The 27,756-nt window shown below is 49.5% G+C and overlaps 2 protein-coding genes across 3 annotated transcripts in view; both read right to left on the reverse strand.

Moving 5' to 3' along the window:
* Positions 1-11,139, reverse strand: part of LOC121537888 (rho guanine nucleotide exchange factor 25-like) — a 37,332-nt gene extending 26,193 nt beyond the window's left edge. For both annotated transcript variants that reach the window (XM_041845531.2, XM_041845530.2), the window contains exons 1-2: positions 11,004-11,139; positions 7,088-7,198 (exon numbers count right to left, since the gene is read on the reverse strand). In XM_041845531.2, the coding sequence (XP_041701465.2) occupies positions 7,088-7,198; positions 11,004-11,006 (114 nt within the window). In that variant the 5' untranslated portion in view covers positions 11,007-11,139. The remainder of the gene's footprint in view (positions 1-7,087; positions 7,199-11,003) is intronic.
* LOC123481792 (rho guanine nucleotide exchange factor 25-like) overlaps positions 11,091-27,756 on the reverse strand; it is a gene marked incomplete at its 3' end in the record, with an annotated part of 81,436 nt that continues 64,770 nt past the window's right edge. Inside the window, exon 2 of the mRNA XM_045206811.1 lies at positions 11,091-11,464. Coding sequence (XP_045062746.1) covers positions 11,091-11,464 — 374 coding nt within the window. The remainder of the gene's footprint in view (positions 11,465-27,756) is intronic.

The raw sequence follows: 27,756 nt of genomic DNA on the forward strand, positions 1-27,756 counted from the left end.
GGTTACAAACAGTCCAGGAATTAAATCATCAACATGTATTGATCATATCTTTACTAATGCTGCAGAGATTTGTTTGAAAGCAGTATCCAAATCCATTGGATGTAGTGATCACAATATAGTAGCCATATCTAGGAAAACCAAAGTTCCAAAGTCTGGGCCTAATATTGTGTATAAGAGGTCATACAATAAGTTTTGCAGTGATTCCTATGTTGTTGATGTAAAGAATATATGTTGGTCCGTGGTGTGTGATGAGGAGCAAACAGACACTACACTTGACACATTTATGAAATTGCTTATTCCAGTTACTAATAAGCATGCACCCATTAAGAAAATTACTGTAAAAACTGTTAAATCCCCATGGATTGATGAGGAATTTAAAAATGGTATGGTTAAGAGGGATGAGGGATGAGGCAAAAGAATGGCAAATAAGTCTGGCTGCACAACCAATTGTCAAACGTATTGCAAATTGAGAAATCATGTGACTAAACTGAATAATAATAAGAAGAAACAACACTATGAAACAAAGATAAATGACATAAAGAATGATAGTAAAAAGCTTTGGAGCACCTGAAATTAAATGTTGGGAAAAAAGGCAAACTCATTCATTGAATCAGATGGCTCATTCATCACAAAACCAACTGATATTGCCAACTACTTTAATAATTTTTTCATTGGCAAGATTAGCAAACTTAGGCATGCCATGCCAGCAACAATTGCTGACACTACACATCCAAGTATATTTGACCAAATTATGAAAGACAAGCATTATAATTTTGAATTCCGTAAAGTGAGTGTGGAAGAGGTGAACAAATTATTGTTGTCTATTAACAATGACAAGCCACCGGGGTCTGACAACTTGGATGGGAAATTGCTGAGGATAATAGTGGACGATATTGCCACTCCTATTTGCCATATTTTCAATTTAAGCCTACTAGAATGTGTGTGCCCCCAGGCTTGGAGGGAAGCAAAAGTCATTCCGCTACCAAAGAATAGTAAAGTCCCCTTTACTGGCTCAAACAGCCAACCAATTAACCTGTTGCCAATTAGTGTTTGACCAGATACAATGCTATTTTACTGTAAACAAATTGACAACAAACTTTCAGCATGCTTATAGAAAAGGACATTCAACAAGCACAGCACTTACACAAATTACTGATGATTGGCTGAGAGAAATTGATGATAAAAAGATTGTGGGGGCTGTTTTGTTAGACTTCAGTATGGTTTTGACATTATCGATCATAGTCTGCTGCTGGAAAAACATACAGTGGGGAGAACAAGTATTTGATATGATTTTGAAGTAATTAATTTGTATTTTATTGCATGACATAAGTATTTGATACATCAGAAAAACAGAACTTAATATTTGGTACAGAAACTTTTGTTTGCAATTACAGAGATCATACGTTTCCTGTAGGTCTTGACCAGGTTTGCACACACTGCAGCAGGGATTTTGGCCCACTCCTCCATACAGACCTTCTCCAGATCCTTCAGCTTTCGGGGCTGTCGCTGGGCAATACGGACTTTCAGCTCCCTCCAAAGATTTTCTATTGGGTTCAGGTCTGGAGACTGGCTAGGCCACTCCAGGACCTTGAGATGCTTCTTACGGAGCCACTCCTTAGTTGCCCTGGCTGTGTGTTTCGGGTCGTTGTCATGCTGGAAGACCCAGCCACGACCCATCTTCAATGCTCTTACTGAGGGAAGGAGGTTGTTGGCCAAGATCTCGCGATACCTGGCCCCATCCATCCTCCCCTCAATACGGTGCAGTCGTCCTGTCCCCTTGACAGAAAAGCATCCCCAAAGAATGATGTTTCCACCTCCATGCTTCACGGTTGGGATGGTGTTCTTGGGGTTGTACTCATCCTTCTTCTTCCTCCAAACACGGCGAGTGGAGTTTAGACCAAAAAGCTCTATTTCTGTCTCATCAGACCACATGACCTTCTCCCATTCCTCCTCTGGATCATCCAGATGGTCATTAGCAAACTTCAGACGGGCCTGGACATGCGCTGGCTTGAGCAGGGGGACCTTGCGTGCGCTGCAGGATTTTAATCCATGACGGCGTAGTGTGTTACTAATGGTTTTCTTTGAGACTGTGGTCCCAGCTCTCTTCAGGTCATTGACCAGGTCCTGCCGTGTAGTTCTGGGCTGATCCCTCACCTTCCTCATGATCATTGATGCCCCAAGAGGTGAGATCTTGCATGGAGCCCCAGACCGAGGGTGATTGACCGTCATCTTGAACTTCTTCCATTTTCTAATAATTGCGCCAACAGTTGTTGCCTTCTCACCAAGCTGCTTGCCTATTGTCCTGTAGCCCATCCCAGCCTTGTGCAGGTCTACAATTTTATCCCTGATGTCCTTACACAGCTCTCTGGTCTTGGCCATTGTGGAGAGGTTGGAGTATGTTTGATTGAGTGTGTGGACAGGTGTCTTTTATACAGGTAACGAGTTCAAACAGGTGCAGTTAATACAGGTAATGAGTGGAGAACAGGAGGACTTCTTAAAGAAAAACTAACAGGTCTGTGAGAGCCATAATTCTTACTGGTTGGTAGGTGATCAAATACTTATGTCATGCAATAAAATGCAAATTAATTACTTAAAAATCATACAATGTGATTTTCTGGATTTTTGTTTTAGATTTCGTCTCTCACAGTTGAAGTGTACCTATGATAAAAATTACAGACCTCTACATGCTTTGTAAGTAGGAAAACCTGCAAAATCGGCAGTGTATCAAATACTTGTTCTCCCCACTGTATGTGTTATGGCTTTACACACCCTGCCATAATGTGGATAAAGAGTTACTTGTCTAACAGAACACAGAGGCTGTTCTTTAATGGAAGCCTCTCAAACATAATACAGGTAGAATAAGGAATTCCCCAGGGCAGCTGTCTAGGCCCCTTGCTTTTTGTCCATCTTTACTAATGACATGCCACTGGCTTTGAGTAAAGCCAGTGTGTCTATGTATGCGGATGACTCAACACTATACACGTCAGCTACTACAGCAACTGAAATAACTGCAACACTTAACAAAGAGTTGCAGTTAGTTTCGGAATGGGTGGCAAGGAATAAGTTAGTCCTGAATATTTCCAAAACTGGTGACTAAATTGCTTGGAGTAACCCTGGATTGTAGACTGTCATGGTGAAAGCATATTGATACAACAGTAGCTAAGATGGGGAGAAGTATGTCCATAATTAAGCGCTGCTCTGCCTTCTTAACAACACTATCAACAAGGCAGATCCTACAGGCCCAAGTTTTGTCGCACCTAGACTACTGTTCAGTAGTGTGGTCAAGTGCCACAAAGAGGGACTTGGGAAAATTGCAGTTGGCTCAGAACAGGGCAGCATGGCTGGCCCTTAAAAGTACACGGAGAGCTAACATTGATGACATGCATGTCAGTCTCTCCTGGCTCAGAGTGGAAGAGAGATTGACTTCATCACTGCTTGTTTTTGTGAGAGGCGTCGACGAGCTGAATGTACCAAGCTGTCTGTTTGGAATACTGGCCCACAGCTCGGACACCCATGCATACCCCACAAGACATGTCACCAGAGGTCTCTTCACAGTCCCCAAGTCCAGAACGGACTATGGGAGGCGCATAGTACTACATAGAGCCATGACTACATGGAACTCTATTCCACATCAGGTAACTGATGAAAGCAGTAGAATCCGATTTTAAAAAACAGGTAAAAATACACCTTGTGGAACAGCGGGGACTGTGAAGAGACACACACACAGGTACATACACACATACATATAGACACTCACTCTACACACACGTACACATGGATGTTTTATTGTAAATATGTGATAGTGGAGTAGTGGCCTGAGGGAACACACTAAATGTATTGGGTAAAGTGTTATGAAATATAATGTCATGTAATATTTTAAATAGTATATAACTGCCTTAATGTTGCAGGACCCCAGGAAGAGTAGCTGCTGCCTTGGCAGCAGCTAATGGGGATCCTTAATAAATACAAAAATACAGAAATGGTTTGTCGAGATTGGTGTGGAAGAACTTGACTGGCCTGCACAGAGCCCTGACCTCAACCCCATCGAACAACCTTTGGGATAAATTGGAACGCCGACTGCGAGCTAGGCCTAATTGCCCAACATCAGTGCCCGACCTCACTAATGCTCTTGTGGCTGAATGGAAGTCCCCGCAGCAATGTTATGACATCTAGTGGAAAGCCTTCCCAGAAGAGTGGAGGCTGTTATAGCAGCAAGGGGGGACCAACTCCATATTAATGACCATGATTTTGGAATGAGATGTCCACATACTTTTGGTCATGTAGTGTATATGGGCTTTTATTTCCCATCTTCTGCAAATGTGACCTTTTACTAAAGCTGTAGAGTACACTGTGTGTGTGTGTATGTGTGTGTGTGTGGTTCTGTGGTTGTGCATACTTCTCTGTGTGTGGTTGCAGGGGGCGCGCTATGCTACTGCTTATAACTATCAGTTAAGTAGAACTATAAGAAATCTAAGATGTAGCAAATAAATGATATCCAGCTCAGGGCTCTAGCTATGTATTTGGTTTGCCAACTTGCTAGCTAAGTGGCTAGATGTCAAAATCAATCTTCGTGGTTAGAGCAGAGACATTCAGTCCCCTCCTGGATCAAGATCCCTGTTGCCTAGATTGTTTTGTGCGCAGTATAATAATACCGTAACCCCAGTATGGTACAGAAACGGTATGACAGTATGGAAATCTGGATAACGCCCAACCTGTGCGGGGTGCCTATGTTGTGTGTACAACTGTGTGTATGTGTATTCTAGCATCATTAGGAGTCCTCCAGCCCTCCAGTCCTCCAGCAGAGCTGTACCCTAGCTGACAGGTCTCCCTGACTGCTTGACACTGATCACTACCAGATGTTCTCTGTATCTGGTAGAACCCCACAGGAAAGATATACACACACACAGCTCTCTTTCTACCCCCCTCACTCCTCTATTGTGCTGGTTTAGTATTTCTACCCAGAAGCCAACTTTAAATCTGTAAGAGTTTTAATAAAAGCTGAGAGTGTGGTGTTGTTGTTCCTGTTGTTTACGCCTTATTGAGGTGGAGGTAGGGTGTATCTCTCTGTGTGTGTGTGTGTGTGTGTGTGTGTGTGTGTGTGGTGGAGAGAGAGAGAGAGAGACAGTGAGAAAGAAGTAGAGGGGGTGTTCTAAGAAGTCTTAACTTTTTATCTTCCTTTCCTGAAGGAGAAACATTAAATCTGTCAAGGGAGGAGAGAGAGAGAGAGAGAGAGAGAGAGAGAGAGAGAGAGAGAGAGAGAGAGAGAGAGAGAGAGAGAGAGAGAGAGAGACATGGAGAACGACAGTGATAAAGGGAGAAGAATAGGAGAGAGAGATAGAGACCCTGAGATGGCTGACCTACATACTTTAATACCCCTCTTTCATTTCCCTATTATTCTCATTCTCTCTCTCTCTCTCTCTCTCTCTCTCTCTCACTCTCTCTCTCTCTCTCTCTGTCTCTCTCTCTCTCTCTCTATCTATCTCTCTCTACCTTGCTCTCCTTCTTTCTGGCTCCCCCCCCCCCTCTTTCTCCCTTTCCTCTTCTGGCAGTACAGACTGAACCAGTGATCTCCTTCCACTCTCCCATCTGTCTCTGGCTGTGTGTAATCCTGCCATCAGAACCTTATGACTGGCTGTTATAATGACTGGCTTGTTATTCCCCACAGCCAGAACTGCAGGGGAATGAAATACTTAACAGACTGACGTGGTGGTCTGGGACCCTTGGGGCATGTTCAGTAGGGCACACTGTAACAAAACATTTGGAAATCTGTGTTGTTATTGGAAAAGTTCAGATATAGCTCCCTTGTTCCACTCGGTTTCAAACCCTTTGGTCAATACAGACCCTGGTAAGAGTCCAGTCAGAATGAGCGCTGACTCTCTGATGTGTTTTGTCATAGTGTTCACTATCCAGGCCCCCTTACAACCCTGTTCTCTGTTCCAAATGCCATCTGTACCATTAGCTGTTGCCGTTCACACAAATTCAAATTGTTTGATGTGTAAATGAAAGAGCACAGCCATTGTTTGGACTCATTTCCTGGAACAGGAGTCATCTTCCATTACATTTCTCCTCCCAGAAACATTTTATTTTTATATGCAGGAATTTTCTTTGTAGTATGTTGAATGTGACGCATCCATCACACAGCACCCTGACTAGGGATGCTTCCCAAATGACACCCTATTCACTATAGTGCACTACTTTTGACCAGAGCGCTATGGCCCCTGGTCAAAAGTAGTGCACTATATAGGAGATAGGGTGCCATTTGGGACGTAGACTTGACTAACCTTCCCCACTGGACTGCCTCCCATTGATTAACTATGAGAGGGCCTTGTGTTCATCTAGGTGTGTGTCTGAGTGTGTATCTGAGACCGAGAAACTATGTTTGATCAACCAAGCCCAGCAGCAGTGGTGGTGGGGAGAGTTGGGTCAGTGCTATCTGGGATTCTTCAGATGTCCCTACCCTAAACCCCTACTCTTACCTTAACCATAACAATAAGCCTTACCTAAAGGTGAACCACTCTTAGCCTACCTTTACTATTTAAAAGGTCAACTTCAATGGGGCTAGGGACGTCCCAAGGATTCCGGATAGCACGGACCCTGAGAGTTGTTTCATACCCAGGTCTGTCTCAGGCGCCATGGAAACGAAGCCTTGTGCTGTAACCATGTCACCTCCCATTCTGGTTTTCCTCAGATGAAATCATTAGTCTCTCCCCCGTCCCCATATACACTGAGCAGCAACAGCCAATACCTTATATAGATTGCAATATAGTTTTTTTCAATTGATTGTGTTTTTTTATGGTTGGATAAGTTGACTGTGTAATTTGTAACCCTGTTGATAAGATTGAATGACTCTATCTACCTTGTTTAGCCTCTTAGACCTAGGCATTTGCTCAGGGGGCTAACACCAGTTGTCAGGTTTCAGGCAAGGTTTGTCTACACGCAAACATGGATCACTGAACCACCTCTGTTACACAGGGCTGTGTGTTGGGACAGACTTGTGTGTGTGTGTGTGTGTGTGTTTGTTTGTTTGTTTGTTTGTTTGTGTGCATGTGTGAGAGAGGGCTGTATGTGTGCCTGTGGTTTGACTCACCTGTGTGTAGGCCAGTGAAGTACAGCTCTGTAGTGAGTCGGCCAGGTAGCTGGGAGAGTTTAGGGTTGCTGGGGAAAGATCCTCAGGACTGGCCAACCTATACCTGCACTCCTACAACACACGCACGCACGCAAGCACACACACACACACACACACACACACACACACACACACACACACACACACACACACACACACACACACACACACACACACACACACAGAGGGAGAACATCATTACTCAACATAACACAACATCATAAATATCAACAACACATTAATCAGTGTAACACTGTGACTGTGTCAGAATCATCCCCAGGATCACCATCTCCAGCGCTGTTATTAAATAACTAACTAGCATCATGACTGTGCTCACACTGTGACTATCCACCATGTATACACCATGTGGGTAAACAATGGGTAAACCATGCTGCAGTCAACTGTGTTGGGATTCATAGGTGAGGTACTGTACTGTCAATTGGCTGTGGTTGGGCAAGCTGTTGGTAGATATCTACACAGAAAATGTAGTTGATCTCGATTTTATATGTAGATATTTGCTCAGGAATAGTAATCGTGTGCCAGGTGTACTAAGCAATCAATAGTCTATTTACTCCTTAACTAAGACCATCGCCGAAACTAAGACAGTTCTACGTAGTTGTTCTGCAGAGTTCTTTGAGGAGGGAAAGAATGGAAGGCTCCACACCAATCTCTCACTTCAGGATATTACCTAATGATCTCATTTTGCTCTTTTGTAGCTATGGCAACTATGTTAGTGTTTTCTATACCTGTTCGCTCCTCTCCCTGCAGGCTTTACAGACACTCCCCACCCCTTGGCTGCAACCCTTCTAATTTGGTGTACCCTGCGCGCACAACCCATGTGGAATTCCGGGTCTCTGGCAGCGTTTGGAACTGCTGATCTGTGGTCAAGAACGCCGAGTTCATCTCAGCAATATGCTGCCCATCCATCCCTTGATGTCGCGGTGGTGGCACAGGTCTACTCATTTCTCCTAACTGGAGATGTTCTATTTTCTCCCTCTCACCTGTCCATCTTCTCATTTTAATTCCATGCTGTCACTGTCACTTGTCCACTCAAGATGAACATTGTTGTCATCTATCACCCACCAAGTGCCCTTGGAGAGTTACTCAATGAGCATGACACTTAAGCTAATTTCCTGACGATGGTTCACCGCTCTTCGTAATTGGCAACTTCAACCTCCCGACCTCTGCCTTTGATTAATTTATTTCCAACTCTCTCTTTCCCCTCCTTGCCTGTTTTGACCTCACCCTTTCCAATCCCCTCCAATTCACAAGGCAGGCAATACGGTTGACCTCATCTTTACTAGAGGCTGTTTGCCTACTAATCTCATTGCAGCCCCCCTTCAGGTCTCTGATCACTACTTTGTTTCCTTTTCTGTCTCCCTTTCCTCCAACCCTAACCACTGAGCCCCTACCCAGATGGTCATGCGCCGTCGCAATCTTCGCTTTCTCTCTCCCACTACTCTCTCCTCTTCTATCCTATCATCTCTCCCTTCTGCTAAATTCTTCTCCCTCCTGTCTCCTGATTCTGCCTATTCGACCCTACTCTCCTCCACTTTCCTCCAGGCCCGCTCGGCCCTACCCTCCTGCTCCATGGCTGAGTGACTCATTACGAGCTTATGGAACAGTGCTGCGGGCAGCTGAGCGGAAATGGAGGAAAACTAAACTTCCGGAGGACCTATAATCTTTTCACTCCCTTCTCTCTAACTTCTCTTCCTCTGTATCCGCTGCTGAAGCCAAGCTTCTGCCTCTAACCCTAGGAAACTCTTTTCCACCTTCTCCTTCCTCCTTAATCCTCTACCCCTCCCCCTCACTCCTCACTCTCTGCAGACGACTTTGTCAACCACTTTGAAAGGAAGGTTGACAACATCCGCTCCTCATTCAATCAGCCTATTGAGTCCACTTGTCCCACTCACACAGAACTAACCTACACCTTGACCTCTTTCTCCCCTCTCTCTCCAGATGAAATCCTGTGACTAGTGAGGTCTGGCCACCCGACAACATGCCCGCTCGACCCCATCCGCTCCTCCCTTCTCCAGACCATCCCTGGAGACCTTCTCCCATTCCTCACGTCCCTCATCAACTCATTACATTTACATTTTAGTCATTTAGCAGACGCTCTTATCCAGAGAGACTTACAGTTAGTGAGTGCATACATTTTCAACTCATCAATGACAACTGGCTGCGTCCCCTTTGACTTAAAAAATCGCTCCCCTCCTCAAGAAACCAACACTCGACTCATCCGACATCAAAAACTATAGCCCGGTATCCTATCTTTCTTTTCATTCCAAAATACTTGAGCATGCTGTCTCTGGTCAACTCTCTTGTTATATCTCTCGGAACGGTCTTCTTGACCCTAACCAGTCAGGCTTCAAGACGGGTCACTCAACCGAGACTGCTCTTCTCTGTGTCACGGAGGCTCTCCACACTGCCAAAGCTGACTCTCTCTCTCCTCATCCTCCTAGATCTATCCTCTGCCTTCGACACAGTGAACCATCAGATCCTCCTCTCCACCCTCTCTGGGCTGGGGTCTCTCAGGCTCTGCCCACTCTTGGATTGCATCCTACCTGGCACGCCACTCCTACCAGGTGGCGTGGAGAGGATCTGTGTTTGCACTACGTACTCTCATTAGTGGTGTCCCCCAGGGCTCGGTTCTAGGCCCTCTCCTCTTCTCTCTATACACCAAGTCACTCGGCTCCGTCATATCCTCACATGACACTAAACTACTTTTCTCCATCCCCGCTTCTGACACCCAGGTGATGACACACATCTCTGCGTGCCTGGCAGATATCTCAGCTTGGATGTTGGCCCACCACCTCAAGCTCAACCTCGACAAGACGGAGCTGCTCTTCGTCCCGGGGAAGGCCTTCCCGCTCAAAGACCTCCCCATCACGGTTGATAACTCAACAGTGTCGCCCTCCCAGTGTGCAAAGAACCTTGGCATGACCCTGGACAACACCCTGTCGTTCTCTGCAGAAATCAAAGCAGTGACTCACTCCTGCAGGTTCATGCTCTACAACATTCGTAGAGTACAAACCTACCTCACACAGAAAGTGGCGCAGGTCTCAATCCAGGCACTTGTCATCTCCCGTCCGGACTTCTGCAACTTACTGTTGGCTGGGCTCCCCGCTTGTGCCATCAAACGCCTGCAACTTATCCAGAACGCTGCAGCTTGCCTGGTTTTCAACCTTCCCCGCTCCTCTGCACACTCCTCTGCCTTCCAGTCGAAGCTCGCATCCACTACAAGACCATGGTACTTGCCTAAGGAGCAGCAAGAGGAACTGCCCCTCCCTACCTTCAGGCTATGCTCAAACCCTACACCCCAACCCGAGCACTCTGTTCTGCACCCCAATGGTTGAACCATCTTCCGAAAGCACCTGAAACCCTACCTCTTCAAAGAGTATCTTAAATAAAACCCCTCCTCACCTCGCCCCTCCCCCACAAATACATTTTAAAAAATCCTGTACCAACCATTGCACTTGAACACCCCCCACACACACACACTCCCCTTCTAGCTCCGACTTTCCTGATAGCTGCATTATTGAGGAAAAGTGTACTAACTATGCCTGTGATATGTGGTTGTGCCACCTAGCTATCTTAAGATGAATGCACTGTAAGTCGTTCTGGATAAGAGTGTCTGGTAAATGACTAAAATTTTAAATGTTAATACACCTTGTGATACAGATATTAAGGGATTTCTACACATTAAAATGATGAGTTGATTTATGAGGTCCATTTCAAATCTGTCAGTGTCCATAGTCCCAATGTAGAGTAGGGTCCTCACTGTATGTACCCTGTATGTAATGTAGGTGTGTGTACCCCTAGTGTTCTCTACCTTTACAGAGGTAATACCGGTGCTTAGCAATGCCTCTCCACTTACCATCTCTTTGTGTGCGATGGGTAGTATGGTGGTGAGGTGGTCCTCTGATCCCAGGGGTCTTCCCAGCCCCAGCCCTGCCAGGGGTCTGCCCAGCCCCAGCCCTCCCAGGGGTCTGCCCAGCCCCAGCCCTGCCAGGGGTCTGCCCAGCCCCAGCCCTGCCAGGGGTCTGCCCAGCCCCAGGCCCAGGCCATTACTATGCCTAGAGGGTGGAATAGGAGGAGGGGGCTTGCTTCCCCCATCCAACTTCTTGACCTGCCGCTCCCCCTTGGCGCTGGCTGAGACGTTGACGGCCTCGGCGCTGAGCTTGCGGACTGGATTGGTCAGCCACTTCTTCAAGGTGCTTACGGAACGCCGCGAGCCCGGCGAGCTGGGAGCGGAGCTATCGGACGCCGTTAAGGTCGGGGGCAGGGACGCCACGGAGGTGGAGATGCTACCCTCGCTGCCCGCCGCCGAGTATGAGTCTGGAGGGAGGGAGAGGAGGGAGAGAGAAAGACAGAGATGGAGGGAGGGAGGGAGGGAGGGGGGGGGGGGGCAAAGGTCACATAGCAGGTCAAGAGAAGAAGAATTATAAACGTATGGGATTTCTCAGCTCTCCAGATAGATGAATGCAACTTTAACAAAGACAAAGGGCAGCAACAGACACACAGCTGCATGGACAGATGGTCAACCACTGCTAACCACAACCACATCAATAGAAGACAGAGACGGAAGTCAAAATGGGACATTTCTATTTGGTGCAGAGCTAGAGCGGGATAAAACAGTTAGCTAAATACTGGATGGCCATAGAGCTGGATGAACATAGAGCTGGATGAACATAGAGCTGGATGACCATAGAGCTGGATGACCATAGAGCTGGATGAACATAGAGCTGGATGACCATAGAGCTGGATGAACATAGAGCTGGATGAACATAGAGCTGGATGAACATAGAGCTGGATGACCATAGAGCTGGATGAACATAGAGCTGGATGACCATAGAGCTGGATGAACATAGAGCTGGACTAGAGGGAATATGAGGAGAAAGGTCCTGGTTCAGTGGGATGGAAAGGAGACCCCTCACTCCTCCCTCAACAGTAACTCTCCCCTCTCTCCCCTCTCCCTCAACAGTAACTCTCCCCTCTCTCCCCCTCCCTCAACAGTAACTCTCCCCCCTCCCTCAACAGTAACTCTCCCCTCTCTCCCCTCTCTCCCTCCCTCAACAGTAACTCTCCTCTCTCCCCCCTCCCTCAACAGTAACTCTCCCCTCTCTCCCCCTCCCTCAACAGTAACTCTTCCCTCTCTCCCCCTCCCTCAACAGTAACTCTCCCCCTCCCTCAACAGTAACTCTCCCTCTCTCCCCTCCCTCAACAGTAACTCTCCCTCTCTCCCCCTCCCTCAACAGTAACTCTCCCCCTCCCTCAACAGTAACTCTCCCCTCTCTCCCCTCTCTCCCCCTCCCTCAACAGTAACTCTCCCCTCTCTCCCCCTCCCTCAACAGTAACTCTCCCTCTCTCCCCCTCCCTCAACAGTAACTCTTCCCTCTCTCCCCCTCCCTCAACAGTAACTCTCCCCTCTCTCCCTCTCTCCCTCCCTCAACAGTAACTCTCCCCTCTCTCCCCCAACAGTAATTCTCCCCTCTCTCCCGCCTCCCTCAACAGTAACTCTTCCCTCTCTCCCCCTCCCTCAACATTAACTCTCCCCGCTCTCTCAACAGTAATTCTCCTCTCTCTCCCCTCCCTCAACAGTAACTCTCCCCCCTCCCTCAACAGTAACTCTCCCCTCTCTCCTCCCTCAACAGTAACTCTCCCTCTCTCCCGCTCTCAACAGTAACTCTCCTCTCTTCCCCCTCCCTCAATAGTAATTCTCCCCACTCTCCCCCTCCCTCAACAGTAACTCTCCCTTCTCTCCCCTCTCTCCACCTCCCTCAACAGTAACTCTCCCTCTCTCCCCCTCCCTCAACAGTAACTCTCCTCTCTCCCGCCTCCTCAACAGTAACTCTCCCTCTCTTCCCCTCCCTCAATAGTAATTCTCCCCACTCTCCCCCTCCCTCAACAGTAACTCTCCCTTCTCTCCCCTCTCTCCCCTCCCTCAACAGTAACTCTCCCCTCTCTCCCCCTCCCTCAACAGTAAATCTCCCCTCTCTCCCCCCTCCCTCAACAGTAACTCTCTCCTGTCTACCGCCTCCCTCAACAGTAACTCTCCCTTCTCTACCCCCTCCCTCAACAGTAACTCTCTCTCCTCTCTCAACAGTAATTCTCCCTTCTCTTCCCCTCCCTCAACAGTAACTCTCCCACTCCCTCAACAGTAACTCTCCCCTTTCTCCCCCCTCCCTCAACAGTAACTCTCCCTTCTCTCCCCCCTCCCTCAACAGTAACTCTCTCCTGTCTACCGCCTCCCTCAACAGTAACTCTCCCTTCTCTACCCCCTCCCTCAACATTAACTCTCCCCCTCCCTCAACAGTAACTCTCCCCTCTCTCCCCCTCCCTCAACAGTAACTCTCCCTCTCTCCCCTCCCTCAACAGTAACTCTCCCTTCTCCCCCCTCCTCAACAGTAAATCTCCCTCTCTCTCGCCTCCCTCAACAGTAACTCTCTCCCCCTCCCTCAACAGTAAATCTCCCCTCTCTCCCCCTCCCTCAACAGTACATCTCCCCTCTCTCCCCCTCCCTCAACAGTACATCTCCCCTCTCTCCCCCCTCCCTCAACAGTAACTCTCCCCCTCCCTCAACAGTAACTCTCCCTCTCTCCCCCTCCCTCAATAGTAACTCTCCCTCTCTCCCCCTACCTCAACAGTAACTCTCCCTCTCTCCTCCTCCCTCAACAGTAACTCTCCCTCTCTCCCCCTCCCTCAACAGTAACTCTCCCCTCTCTCCCCCTCCCTCAACAGTAACTCTCCCCCCTTCCTCAACAGTAACTCTCCCCTCTCACCCGCCTCCCTCAACAGTAAATCTCCCCTCTCTCCCCCTCCCTCAACAGTAACTCTCCCCCTCTCTCAACAATAACTCTGCCCTCTCTCCCCTCTCTCCCCTCTCTCCCCCTCCCTCAACAGTAACTCTCCCCTCTCTCCCCACTCCCTCAACAGTAAATATCCCCTCTCTCCCCCTCCCTCAACAGTAACTCTCCCCCCTCTCTCAACAATGACTCTCCCCTCTCTCCCCTCTCTCCCCTGTCTCCCCATCCCTCAACAGTAACTCTCCCCCCTCTCTCAACAATGACTCTCCCCTCTCTCCCCTCTCTCCCTCTCTCCCCCTCCCTCAACAGTAACTCTCCCCTCTCTCCTCACTCCCTCAACAGTAAATCTCCCCTCTCTCCCCCTCCCTCAACAGTAACTCTCCCCTCTCTCAACAATAACTCTCCCCTCTCTCCCCTCTCTCCCCTCCCTCAACAGTAACTCTCCCCTCTCTCCCCCCTCACTCCAACAGTAACTCTCCCCTCTCTCCCGCCTCCCTCAACAGTAACTCTCCCCTTCTCCCACCTCCCTCAACCGTAACTCTCCCCTCTCTCCCCCTCCCTCAACAGTAACTCTCCCCTCTCTCCCCACTCCCTCAACAGTAAATCTCCCCTCTCTCCCCCTCCCTCAACAGTAACTATCCCCCCTCTCTCAACAATAACTCTCCCCTCTCTCCCCCTCCCTCAACAGTAACTCTCCCCTCTCTCCCACCTCCCTCAACCGTAACTCTCCCCTCTCTCCCCCTCCCTAAACAGTAACTCTCCCCTCTCTCCCCTCCCTCAACAGTAACTCTCCCCTCTCTCCCCCTTCCTCAACAGTAACTCTCCCCCTACCTCAACAGTAACTCTCCCCTCTCTCCCCCCTCCCTCAACAGTAACTCTCTCTCCTCTCTCAACAGTAACTCTCACTTCTCTCCCCCTCCCTCAACAGTAACTCTCCCCTCTCTTCCCCCATCCCTCAACAGTAATCCCCCCCTCCCTCAACAGTAACTCTCCCCTCTCTACCCCCTTCCTCAACAGTAACTCTCTCTCCTCTCTCAAAAGTAACTCTCCCTTCTCTCCCCCTCCCTCAACATTAACTCTCCCCTCTCTCCCCCTTCCTCAACAGTAACTTTCCCTTCTCTCCTCCCTCTCTCAACAGTAACTCTCTCCTGTCTACCGGCTCCCTCAACAGTAACTCTCTCCCCCTCCCTCAACAGTAAATCTCCCCTCTCTCCCCCTCCCTCAACAGTACATCTCCCTCTCTCCCCTCCCTCAACAGTAAATCTCCCCTCTCTCCCCCCTCCCTCAACAGTAACTCTCCCCTCTCTCCCCCTCCCTCAACAGTAAATCTCCCCTCTCTCCATCTCCCTCAACAGTAACTCTCCCCCCTCTCTCAACAGTAACTCTCCCTCTCTCCCCTCTCTCCCCTCTCTCCCCCTCCCTCAACAGTAACTCTCCCCTCTCTCCCCACTCCCTCAACAGTAACTCTCCCCTCTCTCCCCCCTCACTCAACAGTAACTCTCCCCTCTCTCCCGCCTCCCTCAACAGTAACTCTCCCTCTCTTCCCCCTCCTCAATAGTAACTATCCCCGCTCCCCCCCTCCCTCAACAGTAACTCTCCCTTCTCTCCCCTCTCTCCACCTCCCTCAACAGTAACTCTCCCCTCTCTCCCACCTCCCTCAACCGTAACTCTCCCCTCTCTCCCCCTCCCTAAACAGTAACTCTCCCCTCTCCCCTCCCTCAACAGTAACTCTCCCCTCTATCCCCCCTTCCTCAACAGTAACTCTCCCCCCTCCCTCAACAGTAACTCTCCCCTCTCTCCCCCCTCCCTCAACAGTAACTCTCTCTCCTCTCTCAACAGTAACTTTCACTTCTCTCCCCCTCCCTCAACGGTAACTCTCCCCTATATTCCCCATCCCTCAACAGTAATCCCCCCCTCCATCAACAGTAACTCTCCCCTCTCTCCCCCTCCCTCAACAGTAAATATCCCCTCTCTCCCCCTCCCTCAACAGTACATCTCCCCTCTCTCCCCCTTCCTCAACAGTAAATCTCCCCTTTCTCCCCCTCCCTCAACAGTAACTCTCCCCTCTCTCCCCCTCCCTCAACAGTAACTCTCTCTCCTCTCACAAAAGTAACTCTCCCTTCTCTCCCCCTCCCTCAACATTAACTCTCCCCTCTCTCCCCCTTCCCTCAACAGTAACTCTCCCTTCTCTCCCCCCTCCCTCAACAGTAACTCTCTCCTGTCTACCGGCTCCATCAACAGTAACTCTCCCCTCTCTCCCCCTCCCTCAACAGTAAATCTCCCCTCTCTCCCCTCTCTCCCCTCTCTCCCCTTCCCTCAACAGTAACTCTCCCCTCTCTCCCCACTCCCTCAACAGTAACTCTCCCCTCTCTCCCCCCTCACTCAACAGTAACTCTCCCTCTCTCCCGCCTCCCTCAACAGTAACTCTCCCCTCTCTTCCCCCTCCCTCAATAGTAACTCTCCCCGCTCCCCCCCTCCCTCAACAGTAACTCTCCCTTCTCTCCCCTCTCTCCACCTCCCTCAACAGTAACTCTCCCCTCTCTCCCACCTCCCTCAACCGTAACTCTCCCCTCTCTCCCCTCCCTAAACAGTAACTCTCCCCTCTCTCCCACCTCCCTCAACCGTAACTCTCTCCTCTCTCCCTCCCTCCTAAACAGTAACTCTCCCTCTCCCCTCCCTCAACAGTAACTCTCCCTCTCTCCCCCTTCCTCAACAGTAACTCTCCCCCCTCCCTCAACAGTAACTCTCCCCTCTCTCCCCCCTCCCTCAACAGTAACTCTCTCTCCTCTCTCAACAGTAACTTTCACTTCTCTCCCCCTTCCTCAACAGTAACTCTCCCCTCTCTTCCCCATCCCTCAACAGTAATCCCCCCCCTCCCTCAACAGTAACTCTCCCCTCTCTCCCCCCTCCCTCAACAGTAACTCTCTCTCCTCTCACAAAAGTAACTCTCCCTTCTCTCCCCCTCCCTCAACATTAACTCTCCCCTCTCTCCCCCTTCCCTCAACAGTAACTCTCCCTTCTCTCCCCCCTCCCTCAACAGTAACTCTCTCCTGTCTACCGGCTCCATCAACAGTAACTCTCCCCTCTCTCAACAGTAAATCTCCCCTCTCTCCCCCTCCCTCAACAGTACATCTCCCCTCTCTCCCCCTTCCTCAACAGTAAATCTCCCCTTTCTCCCCCCTCCCTCAACAGTAATTCTCCCCCTCCCTCAACAGTAACTCTCCCCTCTCTCCCCCTCCCTCAACAGTAACTCTCCCCTCTCTCCCCCTCACTCAACAGTAACTCTCCCCTCTCTACCCCTCCCTCAACAGTAAATCTCCCCTCTCTCAACAGTAACTCTCCCCTCTCTCCCCCTCCTTCAACAGTAACTCTTCCCTTTCTCCCCTCTCCCTCAACATTAACTCTCTCCCCCCTCCCTCAACAGTAACTCTCCCCCCTCCCTCAACAGTAACTCTCCCCTCTCTCCCCCCCATCAACAGTAACCCTCCCCTCTCCCCTCTCCCTCAACAGTAACTCTCCCCTCTCTCCCCCTCCCTCAACAGTAACTCTCTCCTCTTTCCCCCCCTCTCAACAGTAACTCTCCCCTCTCTCCCCCTCCCTCAACAGTAACCCCCCCTCAACAGTAACTCTCCCCTCTCTCCCCCTCCTTCAACAGTAACTCTCCCCTCTCTCCCATCTCCCTCAACATTAACTCTCCCCCCTCCCTAAACTGTAACTCTCCCCCTCCCTCAACAGTAACTCTCCCTCTCTCCCCTCCCTCAACAGTAACTCTCCCCTCTCTCCCCCTCCCTCAACAGTAACTCTCCCCTCTTTCCCCCCTCTCAACAGTAACTCTCCCCTCTTTCCCCCCCTCTCAACAGTAACTCTCCCTCTCTCCCCCTCACTCAACAGTAACTCTCTCCCCCTCCCTCAATAGTAACTCCCCCCTCTCTCAACAGTAACTCTCCCCTCTATCCCCCTCCCTTAACAGTAACTCTCCCCCTCCCTCAACAGTAACTCTCCCCTCTCTCCCCCTCCCTCAACAGTAACTCTCCCCTCTCTCCCCCTCCCTCAACAGTAACCATATCAGAGGAAGTCAAAATGAAGACAGGAAAGAAGTATACATGGTATATTATACATGGTATATTATACATGGGCTTTCTTCTTAAACACAGCTGTTCAGCTGTTACTAGTACAGCCATAGAGGAGACATTGTTTAGGGCATTTTGCAGATTGGAGGGGTTATGTTGGTTTACTTGGTTGGAACCATGTGACCAAAACAAACAAACAAACAAACATAAAATACCCCTTGTCCAATCCCAGACAGGATCTTCTGTTCTGCGGTGATGTTACAAGGACAGGGGAAGTGAGTGGGGGAGACGTTCTCTTTAATCCTATGGATGGGAAGATCTTTGTTTGGTTACAGCTTTGTCTTTTATCTTGTCCCCTTTCCCCTCTCCCATCCATCTCCCTTGCTCAGGCCGAAGCCTGGGATAGTCTTTCCTGTAAGAGGTGTGGTTGTCGTCTTTTGGTTATAGCTTTGTGTTTGGTCTCTTGCCCCCGTCCCCCATCCTCTTTTCCTGTAAGATGTGTTGATGAGTGGCTGTGGTCTCTCATCTAAGATGATAAAAGACTCTTCCTATCCATCTCCCTGACCTCTAACCCTTCACCCTCCACTGTCACTCGGACTACAGATGGGGAAACACTCCAACAGCCAACAACAAGATCCAGCTCCAGATTGTTGTTGTTCCTACGATATATTGAACCAACATGAGTGACATCTCTTGGTCAGGGTCACTACAATACAAAAGAAAACGCTCTGAAACTACCTGAACTGGTTCGATAAAAAACACTTGTTTTTGCTTTCTGTTGCACAACGATTTGATAGTAGTTTCAATGCACTCACTTCTCAGGTTCTCTCTCGTACAGTGTTATCAGTGAATGACGAGAGAGAGTGAGAGAAAGAGAGAGAGCGAGAGAGAGAGCGAGAGAAAGAGTGAGAGAGTCTGCATGCACTAGTTCTCTATAAAGCTTCTGCTGACATAAGTCAGTGGCCCAATTTGTAAGTGTTTCTACATCAAAGCTAGTCGGCTCTAAATCCACAATCGTTCTCAGTGGGTATGTGTGAAGTGATTCTGTTTTTTCAATCTTCATTCATTCAGGCTCAATTGAATATCTCTGTCTAAACACAAACAAATCTGTGTCAACAGTAACTCTCCCCTCTCTCCCCCCTCCCTCAACAGTAACTCTCCCCTCTTCCCCCCCTCTCTCAACAGTAACTCTTCCCTCTCTCCCCCTCCCTCAATAGTAACTCTCCCCTCTCTCCCCCTCCCTCAACAGTAACTCTCCCCTCTCTGCCCTCCCTCAACAGTAACTCTCCCCTCTTCCCCCCCTCTCTCAACAGTAACTCTTCCCTCTCTCCCCCTCCCTCAGTAGAAGAAGCCATGTGAAATTCACTCCATCATAAACATGTTCTCTTTTCTCCATCGTAAAAAGTGTTCAACCACATCAGTTTCTTTAGAGATCGAAATTAATGAGAAGAACATTGTTTATAAATCACAATCTCTAGGTCCATTTTCTGTATTAGATAACCATGGAAAAATCATGTCCCTTTTGCAACTATCCACCTCTTCCCCCTCCTCCTCATCCTTTGCCCCTCCTCCTCCTCTTCCCCCTCCTCCTCCTCCTCTTCCCCCTCTTCCTCATCCTCCCTACAGCGCTATTGCCTTGCTGACAGTTACCATATCCATTCGAAACTAAATATATACTGAATCCAGTAGACAAGACATCTGTCTGTCCACACTCCTTTGCCTCTTTTTTTCTATCTAACACTCTCTCTTGTCTTCCTCACAGTTTGACTGAGGAGAACAGATTTGGTCCTCTGTATCTCTTTAACATGTCTGGCCACAGAATAGCCTGTTTTATAGACGGCATGTGAGTGAGCTCAGGGTGGGCTGTTTCACCACACACACACACACACACACACACACACACACACACACACATGAAAGAGTGTAAAGTATAAGGGGATGAATGGAGGAATGGAGAGGGATGTTGAGCATGTAGGATGGCACACCAAATACACACACACACACACACAACTTGACACACACACATACACGTGAACACACCACAGGAGGTTGATGGTAACTTAATTGGGGAGGACGGGCTCGTGGTAATGACTGGAGCGGAATCAGTGGAATGGTATCAACAACATCAAGCACATAGTTTCCAGGTGTTTGATGCCGTTCCATTTGCTCCGTTCCGGCCATTATTATGAGCCGTTCTCCCCTCAGCAGCCTCCTGTGTACCCCAGCAGAACATGCTAATGCTAAACCAGTGTTGTGCAGTGGGAGAGCTGAACAAGTCCTTACGGCATTCAGTAGGAGAGACATTAAACGGATAGTGCAATTAAGCCTTTTTTTCTACTTACCCAGAATCAGATGAACTCATGGATACCATTTTATGTCTCTGTGTGCAGTTTGAAGGAAGTTGAAGGTAGTTTCTGGAGCTATTGCTAACTAGTGTTAGCACAATGACTGGAAGTCTACAGGAACAGTGTGTCTCCAATGGACAATGACAATGATTGAGTCTGATAAGTCTGCTCTCAGATGAGTGATGCTCTAATGACTAGAGGTTTGGTAGTAGCAGGGCCTGCAGTGTATGTATGTGTGATTTGTGATGGTGTAATTACCAGAAGGTTTAGTACTACGGGGTCTGCAGCATCATCATCATCTGCTGCATCTGTCGCTATGACAACCAGCTGCTCTCTCTCTCTCTCTCTCTCTCTCTCTCTCTCTCTGTCCATCTCTCATCACGCACATACCCGTGGTGCTGGATAGTAAGGGGAACTGATAGCATTGTGTTACACTTTGGAAATGGAAAAACATGTCCCCTGCTGCAACTCCTCACTGTCACTTGGGCTGATGTGGATGCGGAGTCGGAGTCAGGCGCAGGACACAGAAGCTCAGTCAAACAGACTTTACTAGTCAAATATACAATACAAAAATAAACGGGCCTCAAACACTGGAGGCGAGAGATTACGCAAGCAGTGCGTAAAACACTAACTAAATGAGCACAAAACTCTGACATCAACAGACAGGCGGACAACAACACACAAACTCACATACACAAAGCAGAAAACTTATAGGACACATAATTAGACACAAACGGACACAGGTGCAACAGACAGACCAAACCAAACAAACATCGAAACATCCAACGGTGGTAGCTAGTACTCCGGGGACGACAAACGCCGAAGCCTGCCCGAGCAAGGAGGAGGAGCAGCCTCGGCAGAATCCGTGACAGTACCCCCCCCCTTGACGCGCGGCTCCAGCCGTGCGCCGACGCCGGCCTCGGGGACGACCAGGAGGACGCGGAGCAGGGCGCGTGGGATGACCAAGGTGGAACTCAGTCAGGAGGGATGGATCTAGGATATCCCTCCTAGGCACCCAGCACCGTTCCTCCGGGCCGTACCCCTCCCACTCCACAAGATACTGGAGACCCCCCATCCGACGTCTCGAATCCAAGATGGTCCGGACCGTGTACGCCGGAGCTCCCTCGATGTCCAGTGGGGGCGGGGGGGTCTCTCCTATCTCACCTTCCTGGAGTGGACCAGCTACCACCGGCCTGAGAAGAGACACATGGAACGAGGGGTTAATATTCTTATAATCAATAGGCAGTTGTAACCTGTAACACACCTCGTTCAATCTCCTCAGGACTTTAAAAGGCCCCACAAACTGCCGACCCAGCTTCCGGCAGGGCAGGCGGAGGGGCAGGTTTCGAGTCGAGAGCCAGACTCGATCTCCCGGTGCGTACACCGGGCCCTCACTGCGGTGGAGATCGGCGCTCGCCTTCTGTCGACGGATGGCCCGCTGCAGATGGACGTGTGCAGCGTTCCACGTCTCCTCCGAGCGCCGAACCCACTCATCCACCGCAGGAGCCTCTATCTGGCTCTGGTGCCATGGTGCCAGAACCGGCTGATACCCTAACACACACTGGAAAGGGGTTAGATTGGTGGAGGAGTGGCGGAGAGAGTTCTGTGCCATATCTGCCCAGGGGATATACCTTGACCACTCCTCCGGCCGGCCCTGGCAATAGGACCTCAGAAACCTACCCACATCCTGGTTAACTCGTTCTACCTGCCCATTGCTCTCTGGGTGGTAACCCGAGGTAAGGCTCACCGAGACCCCCAAGCGTTCCATGAACGCCCTCCAGACTCTGGAGGTGAACTGGGGACCTCGGTCAGAAACTATATCCTCGGGAACCCCGTAGTGCAGGAAGACGTGGGTAAATAGTGCCTCAGCGGTCTGTAGGGCAGTAGGGAGACCCGGCATTGGGAGGAGACGACAGGCCTTAGAAATCCGATCCACAACGACCAAAATGGTGGTATTCCCCTGGGAGGGGGGAAGGTCGGTCACAAAGTCCACCGAGAGGTGAGACCATGGTCGTTGTGGAACGGGCAGGGGATGTAACTTCCCCCTGGGCAGGTGTCTAGGCGCCTTACACTGGGCGCACACCGAGCAGGAGGAGACATAAACCCTCACATCCCTAGCTAACGTTGGCCACCAGTATTTCACGCTAAGGCAGTGCACTGTCCGGCCAATACCTGGATGTCCAGAGGAGGGTGACGTATGAGCCCAATAAATAAGCCGATCACGAACCTCGAGCGGAACGTACGTCCGCCCCACAGGACACTCTGGGGGAGTAGGGTCGGTACGCACGCCCGCTCGATCTCCGCATCGACCTCCCACACCACCGGAGCCACCAGACAAGACTCCGGCAGTATGGGAGTGGGCTCAATGGACCTCTCCTCTGTGTCATACCGCCGGGACAGGGCGTCTGCCTTACCGTTCTGGGACCCTGGGATGTACGTTATTTTAAAAATGAACCGGGTTAGAAACATTATCCACCTAGCCTGACGAGGGTTTAATCTCCTAGCTGCCCGGATGTACTCCAGGTTACGGTGGTCAGTCAGAATGAGGAAAGGGTGTTGAGCCCCCTCAAGCCAATGCCTCCACACCTTTAGGGCCTGAACCACGGCTAACAGCTCCCTGTCCCCTACGTCATAATTTCGCTCCGCTGGGCTGAGCTTCTTAGAATAGAACGCACAGGGGCGGAGTTTAGGTGACGTGCTGGACCGTTGCGACAGTACTGCCCCAATACCGGCCTCTGACGCGTCCACCTCTACTTGGAATGGTAAAGTGGGGTCCGGATGCGCCAGGTTCTTCAGCTTAACAAATGCCCTGTCCGCTTCAGCTGACCACTGCAAACGCACCAGACCCCCCTTCAGCAGGGGCGTAATGGGAGCTGCCACCTGTCCAAAGCCCCGGATAAACCTCCGGTAGTAATTAGCAAAACCCAAAAACTGCTGCACCTCTTTAACAGTGGTTGGAGTTTGCCAATTACGCACGGCAGACACACGGTCAACCTCAATCTTCACCCCTGATGCGGACAACAGATAACCCAAAAAGGAGATGGACTCCTGGAAAAACAAACATTTCTCTGCCTTGACATACAAGTCATGCTCCAACAGCCTCCCCAACACTCGGCGCACCAGGGCTACATGCTCGGCTCGTGTAGAAGAGTACACTAGGATGTCGTCGATGTACACCACAACACCCTGCCCATGCATGTCCCGGAAGATCTCGTCCACAAAGGATTGGAAGACTGAAGGAGCATTCATTAACCCGTATGGCATGACGAGATACTCGTAATGACCCGAGGTGGTGCTAAATGCTGTTTTCCATTCATCTCCCTCCCTAATGCGCACCAGGTTGTACGCGCTCCTGAGATCCAACTTTGTGAAGAACCGTGCTCCGCGTAATGATTCAGTCATACTCGCAATCAGAGGAAGAGGATAACTGTATTTAACCGTGATCTGATTGAGACTACGGTAATCAATACACGGGCGCAAACCCCCATCCTTCTTCTTCACAAAGAAGAAACTCGAGGACACCGGGGAAGTGGAGGTCCGTATGTATCCCTGTCTCAAGGACTCGGCTATGTAAGTCTCCATAGCCGCTGTCTCCTCTTGAGACAGAGGATACACATGGCTCCGCGGGAGTGCTGCTCCTGTTTGGTGGTCTATCGCACAATTCCCCTGTCTATGAGGTGGCAACCGTGTCGCCCTTGTTTTGCTGAACACGAGTGCTAAATCCTCATACTTAGGGGGAATGTGCATTGCGGGCACTTGGTTCAGACTCTCCACCGAGGTCGCCCCCACGGAAACACCTAGACATCTCCCTACACACTGGGCAGACCACTCCATGAGAGCCCTCTGTTGCCACGAAATGGTAGGATCATGGGCGATTAACCAGGGAAGCCCCAGCACCACGGGATACGCAGGAGAGTCGATCAGATATAACTGAATGGTCTCCTCATGACCCCCCTGCGTATTCATCTTAAGTGGTGCTTTGACTTCTCTAATCAACCCCGATCCCAGCGGCCGGCTATCTAGGGTATGGACAGGGAAGGGAGCATCAACAGGCAGGAGGGGTATCCCTAACCTTAAACAAAATTTACGATCAACAAAATTCCCAGCTGCGCCTGAATCGACTAGCGCCTTATGCTGGGAATGAGGTGCCACCTGTGGAAATCTTACAGGTATACACATGTGAACAACAGAGAGCTCTGGGTAAGTGGGGCGCCTACTCACCTGAAATGACTCCCCAGTGCGTGACCTGTTGTTCCCTCTCCCTGGAGACCCTCCCCAGCACCTAGCCGCAGTGTGCCCTCCACGGCCACAGTTGGTGCAGGGGACGGCCCCCCTCGGGTTCTCTCTCCTCCTCTCTCTAGCGCCAGCACCCCCGAGCTCCATAGGGATCGGCTCGGAGGTGCTGGAGGATGGAATGGACGACCCCCATTCGGGACGTCCGCGGGTAGCCAGCAGGGTATCGAGACGGATGGACATGTCCACCAACTGGTCGAAAGATAGGTTGGTGTCCCTGCAGGCCAGCTCACGACGAACGTCCTCACTAAGACTGCATCGATAGTGGTCGATGAGGGCCCTCTCATTCCACCCTGCATCCGCCGCTAGAGTCCGGAACTCCAGGGCGAACTCCTGTGCGCTCCTCTTCCCCTGTCGGAGGTGGAACAGACGCTCCCCCGCCGCTTTCCCCTCAGGTGGATGGTCGAAAACTGCCCTGAAGCGGCGGGAGAAGTCCGCGTAGGTGATGGTGGCGGCGTCTATTCCCCTCCATTCGGCGTTGGCCCACTCCAATGCCTTGCCGGAGAGACAGGAGATGAGGGCTGAGACGCTCTCGTATCCCGAGGGCGCCGGGTGTATGGTGGCCAGGTAGAGTTCCACCTGCAGGAGGAACCCCTGACACCCGGATGCGGTGCCATCATACGCCCTCGGGAGCGAGAGCCTAATTCCATTGGGTTCCGGTGCTGGGATGGGAGGACTGGCCGATGGTGATGGTAAGGTGGGCGGAGGTGTGGGCACCTCTCTAGTTACCAATTGGCGCAGAGTGTTCGTCACCTCATTCATGGCGGACCCGAGTTGCCGGATCATGGCGTCTTGCTTGCTGATCCGATCCTCCAGCGACTTGGGTGCCGCCGCTGCTCCTGCTGACTCCATGAAAGGTGTGTTGTTCTGTCACTTGGGCTGATGTGGATGCGGAGTCGGAGTCAGGCGCAGGACACAGAAGCTCAGTCAAACAGACTTTACTAGTCAAATATACAATACAAAAATAAACGGGCCTCAAACACTGGAGGCGAGAGATTACGCAAGCAGTGCGTAAAGCACAAAACTCTGACATCAACGGACAGGCGGACAACAACACACAAACTCACGTACACAAAGCAGAAAACTTATAGGACACATAATTAGACACAAACGGACACAGGTGCAACAGACAGACCAAACCAAACAAACATCGAAACATCCAACGGTGGTAGCTAGTACTCGGGACGACGAACGCCGAAGCCTGCCCGAGCAAGGAGGAGGAGCAGCCTCGGCAGAATCCGTGACACTCACACTGCATCCATCTACCTCACTGCAGACCACTGCTTCACACACACACATATGATTTTCTGATCATATTGGAACTCCCTGATATATGTTGTTCTGGTTGTCTTCGTCTAATAACATCTGTAAATAATTTAAATAGATGCTCAAAAACATATAGAATAATATTTATAGTTGGCTTACTCCAATATTTTTCTGTTGTTCAAGGCTCAAACTCCTGTGATTCCATTCAGCAAAACCCCTCCCACGATCACCAACAAACTTGCAGCTCTGGCGGCCATTGCGCCCTTTGCAAATATATATTATAGTGAATTACTTGTAAATGTCAAACTTTTTATTAGTTCCAATAGGCCTAAAGTGTCATTGGATGGTTGCTTGTACAGTTGCTAAGGCTGTATTTAGCTTTTATTGTGTTTTATTTTATTTCAGATGCAGCAGGGTTAGCTACTTAGCATTGCTAATGTCAGCACCAAAGACACAGGCTTCAATCATGAGAGACTAGTATTCTGTAGTGATTTGTCTGTAAATTTCATAATAAATGACATGAACATATATTTAGCGTGATATTCATGCAAGCATTATAATATATATGCTGAACAAAAAATATAAACGCATCATGTAAAGTGTTGGTCGTATGTTTCATGAGCTGAAATAAAAGATCCCAAAAATATTGCATACAAATTTGTTTACATCCCTGTTAGTGAGCATTTCTCCTTTGCCAAGATAATCCATCTACCTGACAGGTGTGAAATATCAAGAAGCTGATTAAACAGCATAATCATTACAGAGGTGCACCTTGGGCTGTGGACAATAAAAGGCCACTCTAAAATGTGCAGTTTTGTCACACAACACAATGCCATAGACATCTCAAGTCTTGAGGGAGCATGCAATTGGCATGCTGACTGCAGAAATTTCCACCAGAGCTGTTGCCAGTTAATTGAATGTTCATTTCTCTACCATAAACCGCCTCCAACGTCGATTTAGAGAATTTGGCAGTAAGTCCAACCGGCCTCACAACCGCAGACCACGTGTAACCTCGCCAGCCCAGGACCTCCACATCCAGCTTCTTCACCTGCGGAATCGTCTGAGACCAGCCACCCGGACGGCTGATGAAACTGAGGAGTATTTCTGTCTGTAATAAAGCCCTTTTGTGGGGAAAAACTCATTCTGATTGGCTGTGCCTGGCTCCCAAGTGGGTGCGCCCCTGCCCAGTCATGTGAAATCCATAGATTAGGGTCTAATAAATTTATTTCAATTGACTGATTTCCTTATATGAACTGTAACTCATCCTGGGAGGTGAAATGTACCCTGGGAATTGTAGTATACTGTAGATGAGGGCAATGCAGAAGCTTCAAAAATAACAAAAACAAGGAATCGTGCAGTATGACTAACAAAAACGATAAAACAACAAAATGCGTATCAAATCTCACAGTAGTGCATACAGTGCCTTCGGAAATTGTTCAGACCCCTTGACTTTTTTCACATTTTGTTACGTTACAGCCTTATTCTAAAATGTATTTTATTTTTAAATCCTCCACAATCTACACACAATACCCCATAATGACAAGGAGAAAACATGTTTTTAGAAATTGTAGCAAATACATTAAAAATTAAAAAACAGAAATACCTTATTTACATTAGTATTCAGACACTTTGATATGAGTTTCGAAATTGAGCTCAGGTGCATCCTGTTTCCATTGATCATCCTTGAGATGTTTCTACAACTTGATTGGAGTCCACCTGTGGAAAATTCAATTGATTGAATGGAAAGGCACACACAGTTGACAGTGCATGTCAGAGCAAAAACCAAGCCATGAGGTCGAAGGAATTGTCCGTATAGCTCCGAGAAAGGATTGTGTCGAGGCACAGATCTG

The sequence above is a fragment of the Coregonus clupeaformis genome, chromosome 24, assembly GCF_020615455.1.
Source record: "Coregonus clupeaformis isolate EN_2021a chromosome 24, ASM2061545v1, whole genome shotgun sequence".
NCBI classification, from domain to species: domain Eukaryota; kingdom Metazoa; phylum Chordata; class Actinopteri; order Salmoniformes; family Salmonidae; genus Coregonus; species Coregonus clupeaformis.